At 33.8% G+C, this 15224-nt stretch overlaps 1 protein-coding gene across 3 annotated transcripts in view; it reads left to right on the forward strand.

Moving 5' to 3' along the window:
* CFAP47 (cilia and flagella associated protein 47) overlaps positions 1 to 15224 on the forward strand; it is a 309801-nt gene that overhangs the window by 85752 nt on the left and 208825 nt on the right. For all 3 annotated transcript variants that reach the window (XM_065070474.1, XM_065070480.1, XM_065070488.1), the window contains exons 34-35: positions 7169 to 7266; positions 7550 to 7666. In XM_065070474.1, coding sequence (XP_064926546.1) covers positions 7169 to 7266; positions 7550 to 7666 — 215 coding nt within the window. The remainder of the gene's footprint in view (positions 1 to 7168; positions 7267 to 7549; positions 7667 to 15224) is intronic.

The following is a 15224-nucleotide window of genomic DNA, read 5'->3' on the forward strand; positions in this document are numbered from 1 at the left end:
CCACCACTTCCATGGGCAGCTTGTTCCAGTGCTTTACAGCCCTTTACGTGAAGAATTTTTTCCCAATATCCAATCCAAACCTGCCTTGGCACAAGAGACAGTCACTCCTCACAGTGCTATGTTCACAAAGTATCAAATTCCCTTTCTAGCAGGGAGGTTGCTACTGGTCTGAGAAGATCACACAGATGTCATGTCAATTCATGTTGCTGCTCACAGTTACCAGTCTCAGGAGTCACTCACCAAAGTCCTTGGGCATTTGCTGCCATTTGCCTTTATGCATTTCTCTGATCTTCAGGGTTTTCTCCTCCTTCCAAGATCCTTCATCCAGTTAGGAAATCTTCACCTTCTTTCGAGTCTCCTGTTGTGTCATCAAGATTGCTGCTCTTTGGGAATGCTTCTTTTTGGTCTCTTCTTTCCATAACTCAAAGTTCCAAGTTTTGTCAACCTGAATAGTCCATGTGCAGAAGTGTAACTTGTGATTGGCCTTATTGGTGCTTCTGTCTCATGCTTCTTCATTAATGGGAGGATTCAGAACATGCCACTTTAGTCTAGATGTTACCAAAATTTGCAGCCACTCCCTATTGGAAGCAGCTGGCAGGTAGCAGGAATCTGTATCAGAATTAAGAAGTTCAACTTTGGACAATTTCCTCTCCTCCCCCCTCCAACCAGACAAAGTTATATGCTACTTGTTTGCATTCACATTTTAAGCTATTTTTGGCCTCCCACACCCATCAAACTGGCTTTCATCACGATCTTGGCTGGGAATCTTTATCTTAAAGATCCACTAGTAGTTTTTTTTTTTAATGCTACTTTATTTTTTTTTTTTTTTCCAATAAGTGCCGATACAAATGAACTTCAATACATTTATTTGCTTAGAAGAAAATGAGGAATCCTGAGTAAGGCTTCTGATTTCCACTGTTTATTTCTACTGAAACTGAGTAATTATATTTAAAAACTTAATTATAGTAGAGTGGTTAGCTGGCAGATTTGCTGCTAGATTTGATCTAACAAGGAAAAATAAATTATGTTTTCTGACTAATTTATTCACAAGCATTTAAGTAGGTTGATTGCTAGTAGAAGAATTGACTGGAAAACAAGAAAAAATAGTTATAAAAATATTTAATTAGTCAACGTGGGAAAGTATTTCACTTTTTATTTTTTTTTTCATGTTCTCATTTACATAGGCTATAAAACTACAGTTCAATAAATATTTTTTAAACAATAGTACTACCATGTTTCATTTCCACAGGCACAGCCATTTATGTGGCTGCATGGTAAACCAGATTGGTGTGATCCAGATTAAAAAAATAAAGAAATGTTTTACCCTTTTTTTTTAAGCCCCACACCCACTTTGCTGCCATGCAGACAATTCTACCAACATTAAAGTATTAGTGGAGATAGAAGAAAGTACATCAATGTAAGGGACAAGCGTGCTCAAGTAATATTCTCATCAGAAGCATAAAGGTAGCTACTGGTATGCTTAAAGTAACATTTAAAGTTAAAATATGTTAAACAATAAAGTTTACTTTTTGATTGAAGCATCTAGTTTAATGAGTTTTTGTAACCAGGCTGAGCAAATCAATCTAGATGACTAACCTGAAGAACAATTCAATATTAGACCTAATTTAAAATGAAAGCAGAAGTAGTTAATCTTAAAAGTTAAAAATGTGGAAATAGTGATTTATTAAAAATACCAATATTGTATACTGAGAATGAGTCTGAGTTCTATTAATAAAAAAAGAGAACAGATTATTGAATTTTATAGGTCCCAACTATGATCAATAATATGATGGATTTATATTAAAAAGACTAACTTTGTTTTTGCAGTGACTACATTAAATATTTTTGAAATACCTGCAAACAATTTACCAAGGAGTTGGGATGAAATTTATGTCTCCTACTGTTGACATTTGTAAAATGGAGGTCTGCATTTAGTTAAAATTAATCCCGTCCCGATTTAGATGTTGAGGCTGATATTTACTATGTTCTGCTCCTGTCACAGGTAACAGGGAGATGTTATATATCCAGTCAGACTTCATCTTCGGTACCTTGCCCTCCAGAGTTATCAAGGACCCTTTAACTTGGAGTTTTCTGCTTGAAAAAAGTTGTTTCAGTTAAATAATAGGAAAAAACTAATTCTTACATGGTGAACTGTCCATTTCTTTTTTTTTTTAAATTATTTCTTAAAAAATAAATTAATAAATGAACGTTTTAATTTTGATTTACAAACTTACAGAAAATTAAATTTCCATTCTAATATCCTTCTAAACAGTTTTTTGGTATTTTTTAACTGTACATTACATGAATATTTAGAAGAAAATGTCAATTGTTTTCTGTCTGTAATAATGAAACAATGACAATAAAAGAAACATCATTTGAAATCTTAAATGGATTAAATTTTCTTCAGAAAAGATTTTTTAGATAGTGATTTGAAATATGTTTTTTTTTTTTTTTTTTAATGTTCTAGAAGAAACTTCCTGCTTTCTGTAAAAAGGAGGATAAAGTTTGCCTCTCATTTTAAGCCAGTTCTTTTATTTAAACTATTAGAGGTTATTTTATAAGACTTAAAATGGAACAAAATAACACTTTAGGACCTTCCAGAAGAAGAGAGCCTGTTTGAGAACAGTGTAATTGTTAACAGAATTAAAATTTGACAGAACATATTTTATATAACGATTCATTCATAGTAAGATCTCCATCTGTCTTCTGAAATGGCAAATAGGTTTTAGACAGAAGGGGAAGATGTTGGCTAAAGTTACACATGCTTAGATCCAAGATTGTAAGGCTGTGAAAGCCAATCTTGTTGACTGTAATTGAATGTTTGAACCGAAGAAGTGGGAAAAGATTGAAGAGCGTGATGAGACAGATCATTGGGCAACAGCAGCCATCAGCTTTCAAACTCGTTGGCCTGCTGATCTTTCATTTGAAATAATGTTTGAAGTCACATTACAGCATGAATAGGAAAAAATAAGGGATTTGGGACCAAGTCTAAACATCACCACAAAGAAGTGGTAAACTAAAATCATTAGTGGTAAACTAAATTACGTGTCTTTGGTGCAGCATCTGCTTCTATTATTTCTTACTAGAGCTATGTGAATATGCTGAAGTATCTTCAAATAGCCACTGTGAAGTGATAGACATTTAAGTATTTCAGATGCTGAGGCATCTGTATTCCATAAATGACAGAATGAACCAACCAAACAAAAGAATCTTGAAAGAAAGATTTGGCTTAGAGTATGTTACAGAAGTTTGTAGGTTGACAATTATTTAATTTTAATTAATTATTAATATTCTAATAACTTTCCAACTGAATTGTTGATACATTCTTTTTTCGACTTGTGCAGGGTATTTATTGTAGCACTTAATGAAATTATCTTTAGCACCCTGCTTGAAAGTCTTTTGTAGGGGTAATGTTAAATTTCTGGTAAGGTAGACAAAACAACATCTTTATTCCTACATCATTGTACATAAGCATGAGGTTAAAAAAACCCAACAAACAACAAAAAACCCCCATTAGAACTGACTGGCTCTTAAAACATCAGGCTCTAAGGTTGTTTTAGGTGTATAATATCTTTCTTAATAGCACACCAAATCCTTCTGAAGCTCTTTATCTGGTGCCTATGCCACAAAGAGGATCTTTCCCTACAGAGTATGTTTTTTTTCCTGAATGCCTTTTTTGTGTCAAGTCATAAGAAGTTCTGTACAAAATTGTCTTCTAAATAATTATTTTTGGCTGGTACTTCAAATGCAATTTTGGATCACTAATGGAAGACTTGATTCCTTCACTTTTTTTTTTTTTTCACTTTCAAAATCAACAAAAGATAATTCTGAAGCTGTACCAAATGCTTCCTCACAAAGTACTTGTTAATGAAAAACACTTCTGCGTTGGGTATTTTCTGTGAAGGGTACTTTTTTTTTTTTTGGTTATAATTTTTAATTAAACCATTTTGGGGAACTTCTCTCCAAATTTAAATTTACCAAAATATATCAAAACATTAATATGTTGCAGTGATCCTAACTTCTTCCTAAGAAGTTAATTGTGCATAAAGGAGCCAAGTGATCCACATGACAGTTAACCTGAGCAGGCATGGGGCTGTGTTGTGCTTCTCTCTTGGCTACAGGGTCAACTTCTCCAGCTGATTGTAACAGAGGAGTCCGTAGGCAGCTCTCACTTGGTGCCAGTGATTACGCCACCAGTGTGTCCTTGTCTGTAACTAACTAAAACTGCAGCACCAAGTTCTCATGTTAATGTCATTTTGATCTGACAGTGGAAATGAGTAGCAGAAGTCTTTTGTTTTAACAAAATCCTATAAGAGGTAACCCTCCCACAGACTGCATCTCTACAGTGCGCTGCATCCTGAGTGGAGGTCAGTTCCAGTGCTGCACAACCTGGGGTTCCGAGTGTCTAAAGAGATGTAAGGTTATTTGTAATAAGCTCTTTTTCCCTATAGCGTTAGCTCCAATAACTGGAAGTGATACTTAATGAAGTCTGAGTGTCTTAGTGGGGTCATAATGAACGAGCACCTCCTGGTGCAAAGCATATGCATGTCAAATATTACTTCTGTATATTCATGAAAATTGCATGAAATTTCACTCTTCTATGATATATAAAGTCAAAATTAGATAAAATTATCTTGTGTGTTAGCTAGCTTATTATACAGCAAGTATTTAAACATGAGCCTTTCCTAGTACTAATTTTTATTTGAGGTCATAATTTGATATCTTTATTTTGCATGAATATAGGATTCCATCTGAATGTACTTCCTATTTAATGGTTTGCCCCATGTTTTTTTTATTCTATTTGGTTCTTGAATAGTTTTTCTCCTAAGTTTAGTCTGAAACACAGTGTTTATAGCACTGTAGAACAATTTTATAAGCTTATAACTAATCTGTTTGGTATAAATTAGGAGTTCCACAACCAAATTTATGCCTGTATCTGTAACAGCTAGTTATTTTCAAATTTGATTTAACTGTACTTCTTGGGCAACCAATCGAAGTTACTTGAGCTGATGTTAATAAATTGTGTTCTGACATTAGCAACAGCATTTATCTACTTTTTCCCTGTCACTAATTACAATTTTGCAATCACATTTAATATCAAACAAAGGTAGGTGGGTAAAGGCAATCGAAGAAGTAGAAAGTCAAGCAAAATAAGTGCTGGTAAAAGAATAATTTTGAAGATTCATAGTGTCTTCAACACTACATGGAATGGTTAGCACTGTTTCAGTTTAAGATCAGGATTTACTTTTTCCAATTTGTTTGTTTTTTGGATTTGTGGCCTGGCTTTTGGACAATAACTTCCTCGGTTACATCAGCCTGGCTGATGTCTGGAGACACTTAAGAGTGAATGAGGTTACCTTAAGAAATTTAACGATTTTTAATATACAGCCTACTTTCTTTCTTAATCGGTGTAGTTTTGATCGTTTTTATTCATAGAGTATGTAACACACCCAAAAATACGGTCTCAAGTTTAAAACTCTCAGGAATACTTGTCTTATAGCGTCATCTAATTTGTGAGAGCAAAAGATTCAACATTCTTGACCACGTAATGAGACAAGTTTATTCCAAATACATAAAGAATCTATCCTTTTCCCTTCCTTGAACTTCCATTTAGTTTATAGTATTCTTTCTTTAAAGTTAGAGACCTTTAAAATATACATGATTTGTGCTCCTGCTTTCATGTGGTCTTGTAAAATGAAGCTCTTAATAGAGACATACTTGAAATAAGGATCTGAAATGTGTAACATGGTGAAACATTTTACGCTTTTGTTCTTTTAAATTCTTTCTATGTCAAGTACTGGTGCCTTCAAATTCTTCTTTTGCTAATGAAGATAGTGGACTGTGCTGAACATTGTTATATTGCTACCATAACAGTTCAGTGGTAGTTTTTTATCTTTTAATGGTAGCATTTTTTAAAGAAAAGAACATTTCTTTATATTATAGTGTTAAGATGTTTATCTGTTTCTAATGCGTAGGAGATTTTTGGTCTGTAGCATTCTTAGGAAACTTCAAACTCAGTAAACAATACCCTCTCTGGATGTATAGTGAAATAAAAGCCACGTAATTTGTCCTATATGAGAAAGCATGGTCCTGGTTTATCTAAAAACCTTGCCACTTGCTGAAGTCCAAAATGTTCCCTAAATTTGGGAGCTTGGACCTGAGACAGTAAGAAAATAAAACTAAATTAGACAATAGATATTTTTGCAAGAGAATTTGGAAGAAACTGCAAATAACAGAACAGAGAAGGCATGACTCAGTACTTGAATCTTTTTGACAAGCTTCCTCTCCTTAAAAAAGGATCAGCTTCTTTATGTTCATGCTTCACAAAGTGTACATTATCTGTACTGGTAATTTGGTATAGACATTGTTTTAAAACGTTTAGTCATTGGTATGTCAGCAAATATTTTTAGAGAATATCTCAAGTTGAGAGTTTTCAAATGATTGTGTTCTTCCTATGGTTTATTACGATGCTGAAGAGCAAAAGCCTGTTGTTTAAATGCTGTATTAAACATTTAAGATATGGAGGGCTTTGAATAAGAAACACTAATAAATAAACTATATTTACTTAATTAATTAATTAAATTTTAAATAAAAACATTAGAAATGTAAAAAAAATAACCTTGTGAGGCATAGGCTTTTACAACACAATTGTAGAAGTAGTGATCCATGCTGCAGGAACTGAGCTGTTAGCTTTCATTTATTTTGCATTTGTGCCAAATAACTTAATGACCTTAAAGAAAATTAATAACCTTTTCCTTCTTGTGTGTTTAAACATTACAACTTTAAAGTATTCATGCATATTTTTGTGAGTTTCTGTAGCCTTGTGTTTGTTATGCCTATAAAAATAAAAGAAATTTACATGTTTAGGTTCCGGATCTGTGAGGTTAAGTTTAGCCTACCTGCTTTCCCTTCCTTTGTGATGAATACTCTCACAAGGTCTATCAGTGTATGAATAATAGTTACAATATTCTAGGTGAGATTTTTCATGTTTTCAGCAATGGCCTTGGAAGAGAATTGTGCCTGAGAAATTCTCCATGTGAACAGATGTTTCCTTTTTCTGTTCTTTCTTCTACTCAGTCATTTCACATAGTTATCATATCTATCTAGAATAAAACTAAGCATCTCAGGGGAAAAGAATCTGATTAATCTTGTTCTGTTTTAAAATCAGGCGAAGTACCTCCGATGAGATGGATAGTAAATTTTGACCAAGATCTTCTAGACAGTCTGGTATTGGCAGCACAGCTGGCAGCTTATTGCCCATATTTGGTAAGGACTTTTCTTGACATTGTGCATTTTTTATACAGTTTGTTAATTAAGGCCTTATTTTCCATTAGAATTGTTATGTTGTGTGGTTTTTAAAAAGAATAAAAAAATTTAGTAAGTCTAGAGTGACTGTTTCAGTATTAATTTTTATTTTCTCTGAGTATATTCTTCATAGGGAATTTTAGTTCAAAATTTAGACCTCATGGATTGCTGAAAGCCTGAAAATACAAACATAGTAATTTTGCTTAATGGAAGAACAAAACTTTGATATTTTTTTCTTCTCCAGATTGCTACTCACTTTGTAAGGATGTATACTAAGCCAAGAACACCTGAACAGTTTCTGCATAACGCTTTGATACTTGTGAATGCTATGCGTGCTGTCAGTCTGGCTATAGACATAGAGGTAAATGATTTTATACTAGCAGTTCTTATATATATATATATTTTTTTTTTTCTTTTATGATATTAATATTGTACATCAAATTAAGCTAAGATTTTAGTGAAGCAGTTTTGCTTCATGATGTGCTACTGTATGATAGTAACTAAAATATTACTTCATAAAAATGCACTGAATTACAAATACTTTCCATGCTTCCTTAATTTGTAGAATCACATATATACAACTAGCTGAATATAGGATTAATTTGGTTCAGAATCTAGCATTGTAAATGACACAATGAAAGCCTGAATGGAATTTATTATTAATATTCTAACATCATTTAGAAAACAGTATGTTCGAGAATAATCATCATGCACTTAAACATAAAAAGGAGTGGTAAAAAAATATATGAATGTCTGATGACACTTCTGTGCATCTATCTAATCACAAAGGCCCACGAGGCTTCTGTCCCAGATTTGATGCACACAGAAATCAGTAGCTCTGGAATTCTGCTGAGAGTAACACTGTAAGCTGTCAGTTTCCAATGTTCTTTTATGGGACAAGTATGACGTTGCTGATGTTAGTTTCTTCTTCAACCTAGGATATTCAACTTAGGATCATTTTTATATATTTAATAACATGCTTTACATCTGCTATTTTTCATTTGCCTACAGTTCCAAATTTTCTCTATATAGTGCCCTTTACATAAGGTAGTTATCATTTCTGTATTCTTTTTGTTGCCCCTGAAACCAGTTTTCTCCTCTTCCCAGTTTGCATTTCTTTAACTGGCCATTTGTGAGTTATTTGTAGCTGTGAGTTCTGGTAGGACCACACAAAGATAAAACACATTAGTCACAGAGGCCTGATCAATTAAAAAGGTTGCTGTCACAGCTAAACCAAGTAAACCAAAACTCTACAAGTGGGTCAACAAGCTTTCTGACAGAGACTTATCAAACCCAAGTGCTGAGGCCCTGCAAATTCACTAGAAAGCTTATGGCCTGTTAATAGCAATGGCAGTAGGCTGTATCACGAGGTTACATGCTCACAGGGATTCATGCATTTCTCTTCCATGTGCTAGTTGTGTCTGTTAGTTACCAAACTATCACATATTTAAAATCGCAGATTCCCTCTTATTTTCCTTTTATACTTTTGCTCCCTGAGTCATTAAAAATCCTGTCCTTACCAAAACTAGCAAAAACTCTTTAAAGGCACATATTTCTCTTAAGAATTTGCAGAGTGATGTAGCTTCCATCATGAGCAAAGTGAATGTCAGGGACTGTGATGGTCTGGGGTGGGTTTGGAGCATGTTGGGTTGCCTAGAGTAAGATACAGTAGAATAGGCATCGTATTTGTTAGTGTATGAGGAAACTTTCCAAATGAATTAATGGTATTAGGAATCAGAGAGAGAGGTCTGGTGTGAATAAGGTGGTATGAAAGGAAACTCAGCTAAAACTTCTTTAATTCCTTTCCTTTCAATTGTGTTATGCTTACAGGGAAAAATTAACCCTGCTGTTTCCAGTAGTATCAGCTACTGTCTTCCTCCCACATCCTGATACAAATATTCTGTTATAAATGCCTTTGCCACGACAGCCTAAACCAAGAAAATCTAGCATTTTATATACTTGTGACTGACAGGAAGTGTAAAAAAAAAAATCATCCAGGTATAATCCTCAAAATTAAGGCATATTTTGCCTCAGATTTTGATAGGAAAAACAGGCAGTTCAGCACATGAAGGCAGGGTCTGGATGCAGATATGCAAAAGGATTAACCACATTAAAGGTGGAAATAGAACTCTAGGACATTCTCCTTACTGCACTTTGTGTCTTTTAGGACTACAATGTCTACAGTACTACAATATTATTAATTTGGCTTTTTTGCCTTTTTTTTTGTTTTTTTGAGTATTGGTGTTTTTATAGATGGAAAAATCTGTTTCTGTACAGACTAGTAATTTTAAAGAAAGCTATATGGTCAGTCAACACCAGGAAAAGGAACAGATCTTGGATCTTCGAGGGCTGTATTTTAGTTCTAGCTAAGGCATGTTCTATAAACAGAATATTGTGGAAAGTAAAAAAAAAAAAAAAAAGGTGGTAAAGGTTACTTTTTATGTAGATTTATTGGAATTCATATATGCTTTTCTAAGACTACTGTAGAAATTTGTTAAGCTTCTTGTTCTTCAGCAATAAAAGCAGTAAAATACATGAATCCTGTTGCTAAAATGTTCTGATTTGGGATTTTTCTGATAGTCTTGTCTCTTAAATTTAGCAGGCTTAAATGTTCCAAGAGCATTGGAAAATTTCTTGACTATCAGGCAATCACTACTTCTGAACTTTCATGACAGCTTTGCATTAAGTTATGCAGGGGTGGTGGTGAGAGCACGAGCTGAAACTTGTATTAGGTTTGCAGTAGATGGCACTTTCAATCACGTCAAAAATCTAAGGTTCTGTAACAGTAAAGAAGTTTAACTGTCTGGAAGACTTCAGCTGCAAGTTGAAATGATACTTCTAATGGAGTTCAAGGCTTTTAAATCCTCTAAAGGATTAAGATATAGGCTTAAGATGAAGCACTTTGGGCAAGAAATTCTTTGTTTTCACTTTCTAATGATGACTGACAGTTCAACCCTGGAGTATTAGTTCTGTATTTCTATATATTTTTACTTTGTGTTTGATATTTTTAAGTTCTAAAATGCTTTGATTTGAAGAAGATCTAATTGAAAGCCCAAAATAAAATATTGCAAGATAGGATAGTGGATAACAGTGATATGGAGGGAACGTATGTGACAAGGATAAATTAAGAGAGAAGATGCAGTAATTGGGGATATCCAGTAGAGGAATTCAGTTTTCTAGTGACCGATTTAAAGTTGGGGCCAACAATACTGACATTTATATTTGGCACCAAGTAAAAGGGAGCGTATTTTCAAATGAGCTGTAAAAGATGACATCAGTAAAGTTGGAGAGTGTTAAGAAACTGAAAATAGATGTGTCTGTTCTGTTGAGATGAGGGCAAGAATTCAGCATCATTGTGGAGTAGAAACTAGTGAAATTGGGCAGTAACATGGCCATATGAGTAAGAAAGGGGGGTAGATGATAACCCCAAGACCTGAATCTGAAAAGAAGGAGAGAAGATGCTGTCAGCAGCCAATGGAGAAAAGGAAAGAAATACAGCAACATAGAATTTTTTTGATTTCCAGTGTATGTAAGAATCTTCTGATCTTTTTTCCAGACTTGCTGACTGTTCTATTCTGACACTGATTTCCAGCTTACAGAAAATTTATCTGCTGTAGTTGTATAAACAAAGTGTATACAAACTCAGGAACCTCCTTTTGTTCACAAACAACATTGTTTCCCATATGTTTATCTTTTAAGGTCAGTGTTCAAGCCTCAGAAATCTGGAAATAACTAATAAAGGTTAACATAATGATTCTGTTTCTGAAATCTAGTATAAAATTTTTATTACCTTCTATTTGTTTAATACTTCCACCATAATTTTCATTAGGCATTTGCCATTGTTGGTTCGAATTGGTTACCTAGGTAGTATTTCATGGTCACTGATTCCAGGTATATTCTATTTTTCAGTTATTTGTGTCTTTCTAGAAGCTGTTCTTTGTTGCAAAATGTCTGTTCATCATCACTTTGTAGGCTTTGTAGTGGGGCAAGCCTTATGCATGATTTTTGCATCTGTCAGATAAAATTGCTTTATTATAATATTCAACTAATAATTATGTGTTCAGAAAAACTGAGATTGTTATTGCCAGAAGAAGTGGTTCAGTGGTCTACTGCTTCCTGATGTCTTTTAATAAAGTTTTTCTCTCCTCTTTTCTGTCTGTCAGAGCTTTGGCCTATAGTTACTTTGATTTTTTTTTTTTTTTTTTTTTTAATTTAAAATACCCTGATTTGTGTTTTCTTTTCCTTTTCTAGATATAGGTTAGTATTTGTTGGTAATATTCTCTTTTCTAGGTATCAGTCCACTACAGTGCTATGCTAATAAAACAGAACTGCCAGCATTTTCTAAGTATCATGGAATGACTTAGAGGCAGTTAATGTCATTTAATTTTTGCAGTAGGTTGTAAACCTATTTTCGTAAAATCAATAGTCATTATTTGTAAGTTGTAACAAACTGTTTTCTGAGCCAGTCATACCAGCAATACTAGAAACCAGCCTTTAGTACTATACAGGTGATTGAAAATGTGGAGAGTTGGTTATAGCGTTAACAGCAAAGAGCGGATGGTGTTGCAATATTTAAACAACTTTGTTTTCACAGTAAAACCAGTCTACTGGTCCTTGAATTTCTTGTCCATTTTTGATATAGTCCTAACTTGGAATATTTAGAAATTGAAGGATAATAACTTATCTGATTTGTAGGCATTGGTGTTTTCTTTATCTAGGCAACACTGCAGCACAAATAAAAATCTAACAAGCAAGCAGCCAACCCTTCAAGAAATGTGAGGGGCTTTTTTGTATCTTGAGAAACTTTATTATGGATACCATTTAAGACATAGACATGGTAAACTTTGTTAATTGTTATTGTTTGCTAAGGCAGAGTTTTAAAAGCAAAAATATATGTAGACTGTGAATTTTCTGCTGAATGCTGTTATGAAGTACATTGATTTGTATTTTTTGTTTAATTTAGTTCCTAGAGTAGTAGATTAATGTCAAATATGCAGTTTTATGAGTTCAGCACAGAATAAAATGGAATAATGTAGTCTGAGGGATTAAGTTCTGATCTAAGCGGAAATGAGTAGAAGCAGGTGACAAAAGAAAGTTAGGCTTCAATAGATAATCTACTCTGGCATCTTTGCTATCTTAAATGAAAATGCATGAAAGACAAACAGCAGAGGTGTAAAACCACAGCTATATTAGAATAATTTGTCCTACAAATACTAGTTAACATTCAATAGCCACTACTGAGATAAGTGAATGGAAAACATCAGAATATTTTTCAGACTTCAGGTTTAATGGTTTTGTTGGGGAGGAAGCTTTTTTACTTTGCACAGTAAGTGTGTCCAGACATTACAAACTTAAAAAGCAATGATGGTGGAAATAAATTGATAGACAAGATGAAGCATATGATTACATCACTGAATGAAGAGCGTATGATATGAGTCTTAAGAATTACAAGAATAAGCATTATCTAGGAACCTATAAAGAGTGACAAGGAAACTTCAGACCAGTGCCTAGTTGATGTACTCTGTCTCTTAGGAGGTTGGAGGAGGAGCAGTGCTAGAACTGCTGGGAGTAGGACATGATGTTTGGCTGGGCACAGGGCAAGAAAAGAGGGAGGAAGCAGCCAGTAACTCTTCCTGCCTTTGTGCTCTATGGAGTCAATGTATTTGCCACCAGGGGAGATGCAGTTCTGCCTGTGCTATGGGATCTCCTACCTGCCTCTAACTTAATAAAGCAGAAAGGAAATTAAGACATCTCAGAGGTTACATAGTGAGATGTAATGCGAGATTAATTTAATAAGTATGTAGGTAAAAAATCTTGTCTGTTCTAATATATCTTGACAGGTTTCTCCTTCTTGTTGTACCAAACAAAACAAAAATTCACACTCCTTATAGCACAAAACACAGAGAACACATTCATGCAGGACTAGGGACCTTTAATTTGCAGGCCTACAGGCATTTATTTTGATTAGGGCTGAGCGGTAGTCAGTAATAAGTCTGTGAAGCTTTTTGGGAAATGAAGAAAAAAAATAGTAAGCTCCTTTTATTGACTTCTTGGTGTTCTCTTGAATCTTTGAAAATAAATTTGTACTTTTTGTAGGATTAGAATGCTGTAGGCTTGTGAAAGTGAGCATTACTTCAGATGCTTGGTGTTATTGCATTTATTTAGAGCATGTTCATTAAGAAAACTTAGCTTGCAACTCCATCTTTTCTTCCAGCTTCTTTCTTGGTTGTCCTGAGCATAACTTCAAAAGGAGGCTGTTTTCTCATGCTGCTTTTCCAGTTTTTACACAGAATCAAAGTGAGACTGTGCATAGGCATGGAAGAAAAAGAAATGAAGATTTCAAAGTAGACAGAAATCATAAGTGGTTCAGGAAATCTTGTGCTTAAGCCTGGGAAATACTTGCATGTATGTGTACTTACCATATAATCATTTTCGTTTAGGCATCAGCTTATGGTGGTGTCCTTTTGGCCCGTGGTCTGAGCCAACAGGCTGCTCTTATGTTTTTGTGTCATATAAAGGTTTTTCTACATGGAATATTTGCTTTAAGCTACTGATGTTTTTTACATTGGCTGTTTTGTAGAAGAAATGCAATATATGGTCTAGTGTAAAACTTTAACTTGGAAATAAAAATTAACCGAGATAGTTAGGTGATAGATATATCTGTACATCTCTCTTGCTGCAGTAATGACAGTCCAGAAAAGGCAAAAAAAAGTTTTCTTCCTTTTTCAACCCATGTGGCTGATAAATGTCATGTCTTTTCACCAACTCTCTTCATAAATACTTGGGAAGCAGAGTAGCTGCGGTTATCCAAATGTTTCTGATAATGAGAGCAAAATTTTTACACCTCCTTTCACCTCCTTTCTCTCTTCTCCTTTTCTCCTTGTCCTTCTTCCTAGAATTTTCTGTTCTTAGAAATTACAAGAAAAAAGAGTTTTTAAGTAATCATCCAAAAACTTTTTTTATCACCTCAGAGAAATATGAATAGGGGAGAGAGAAAAACAAAACTTCAAATCCCATATCTATAGTTGATCATGATTTAGAACATATGAGAACACCCTTAAGTCATGTGTTTTTTCAGATGTTTTGATAATCTGGATTTTTACTCTTCATTTTATCTTCTTAATATTGCAGAGGAAAATATAATCTGTACAATAATTTCATTAGATTTAAAAATAGCTACATTTTCTTGTTATAATCTAGATGTGTAACATTTTTCCCATTCAATATATTACAGAATTGGCTCATCTATAGGCAGAAATGTACTCAGGTGAAATATTAACTCATGCAAATAATATTTCTACATAGACTCACATCAGAGAGCAGGTCACTGACTAGCTGCTCTGTTTCCTTTTTCCTGCTGCTTTAGAAATAGTATCCATTCCCGTGATCAACCTGCTGGAGAGTACTGAGGTTCTGGAATAGATGATTCATTATGAAAATTGCCTCATAAGAACCAATTAAAATGGGATTGAAAGAGGTTTTTTTTTTCCTCCAATGCTCAATTTAGGCTATAAAAATCTAATCATGTTGAGGGCAAGAATATAGCTGGTCATAAAAATAAAATAATGTGGACGCTGAAAGTGTGGTCCTGTGAAAAACTGGTATAATGTAGTTTGTAGAAGAAATATTAATGTATTAGGAATATTTGCCATTCTGATAGATCCTTAAGAATTTTGATAGTATTGACAATAAATATTAAAATGAGACTTGACTGACAAAGTACCAGAAGAAAATTAAATCAATACAACATACAATCAATACAACTCCTCATAGTTTACTGTTAAGAGGTTTTGGTCCTAAAAAGGTTCAATGGTAATAAAATTTACTCAAGTTATCTAGCATGATTTTTTTTTTTTTTTAATAAAAAGAGCAAAGTTTAAAAAAATATTTCACAAAAGTGTTTGCACCAAAAACCTAGT

The sequence above is a fragment of the Columba livia genome, chromosome 1 (genome assembly GCF_036013475.1).
Source record: "Columba livia isolate bColLiv1 breed racing homer chromosome 1, bColLiv1.pat.W.v2, whole genome shotgun sequence".
NCBI classification, from domain to species: Eukaryota; Metazoa; Chordata; class Aves; order Columbiformes; family Columbidae; genus Columba; species Columba livia.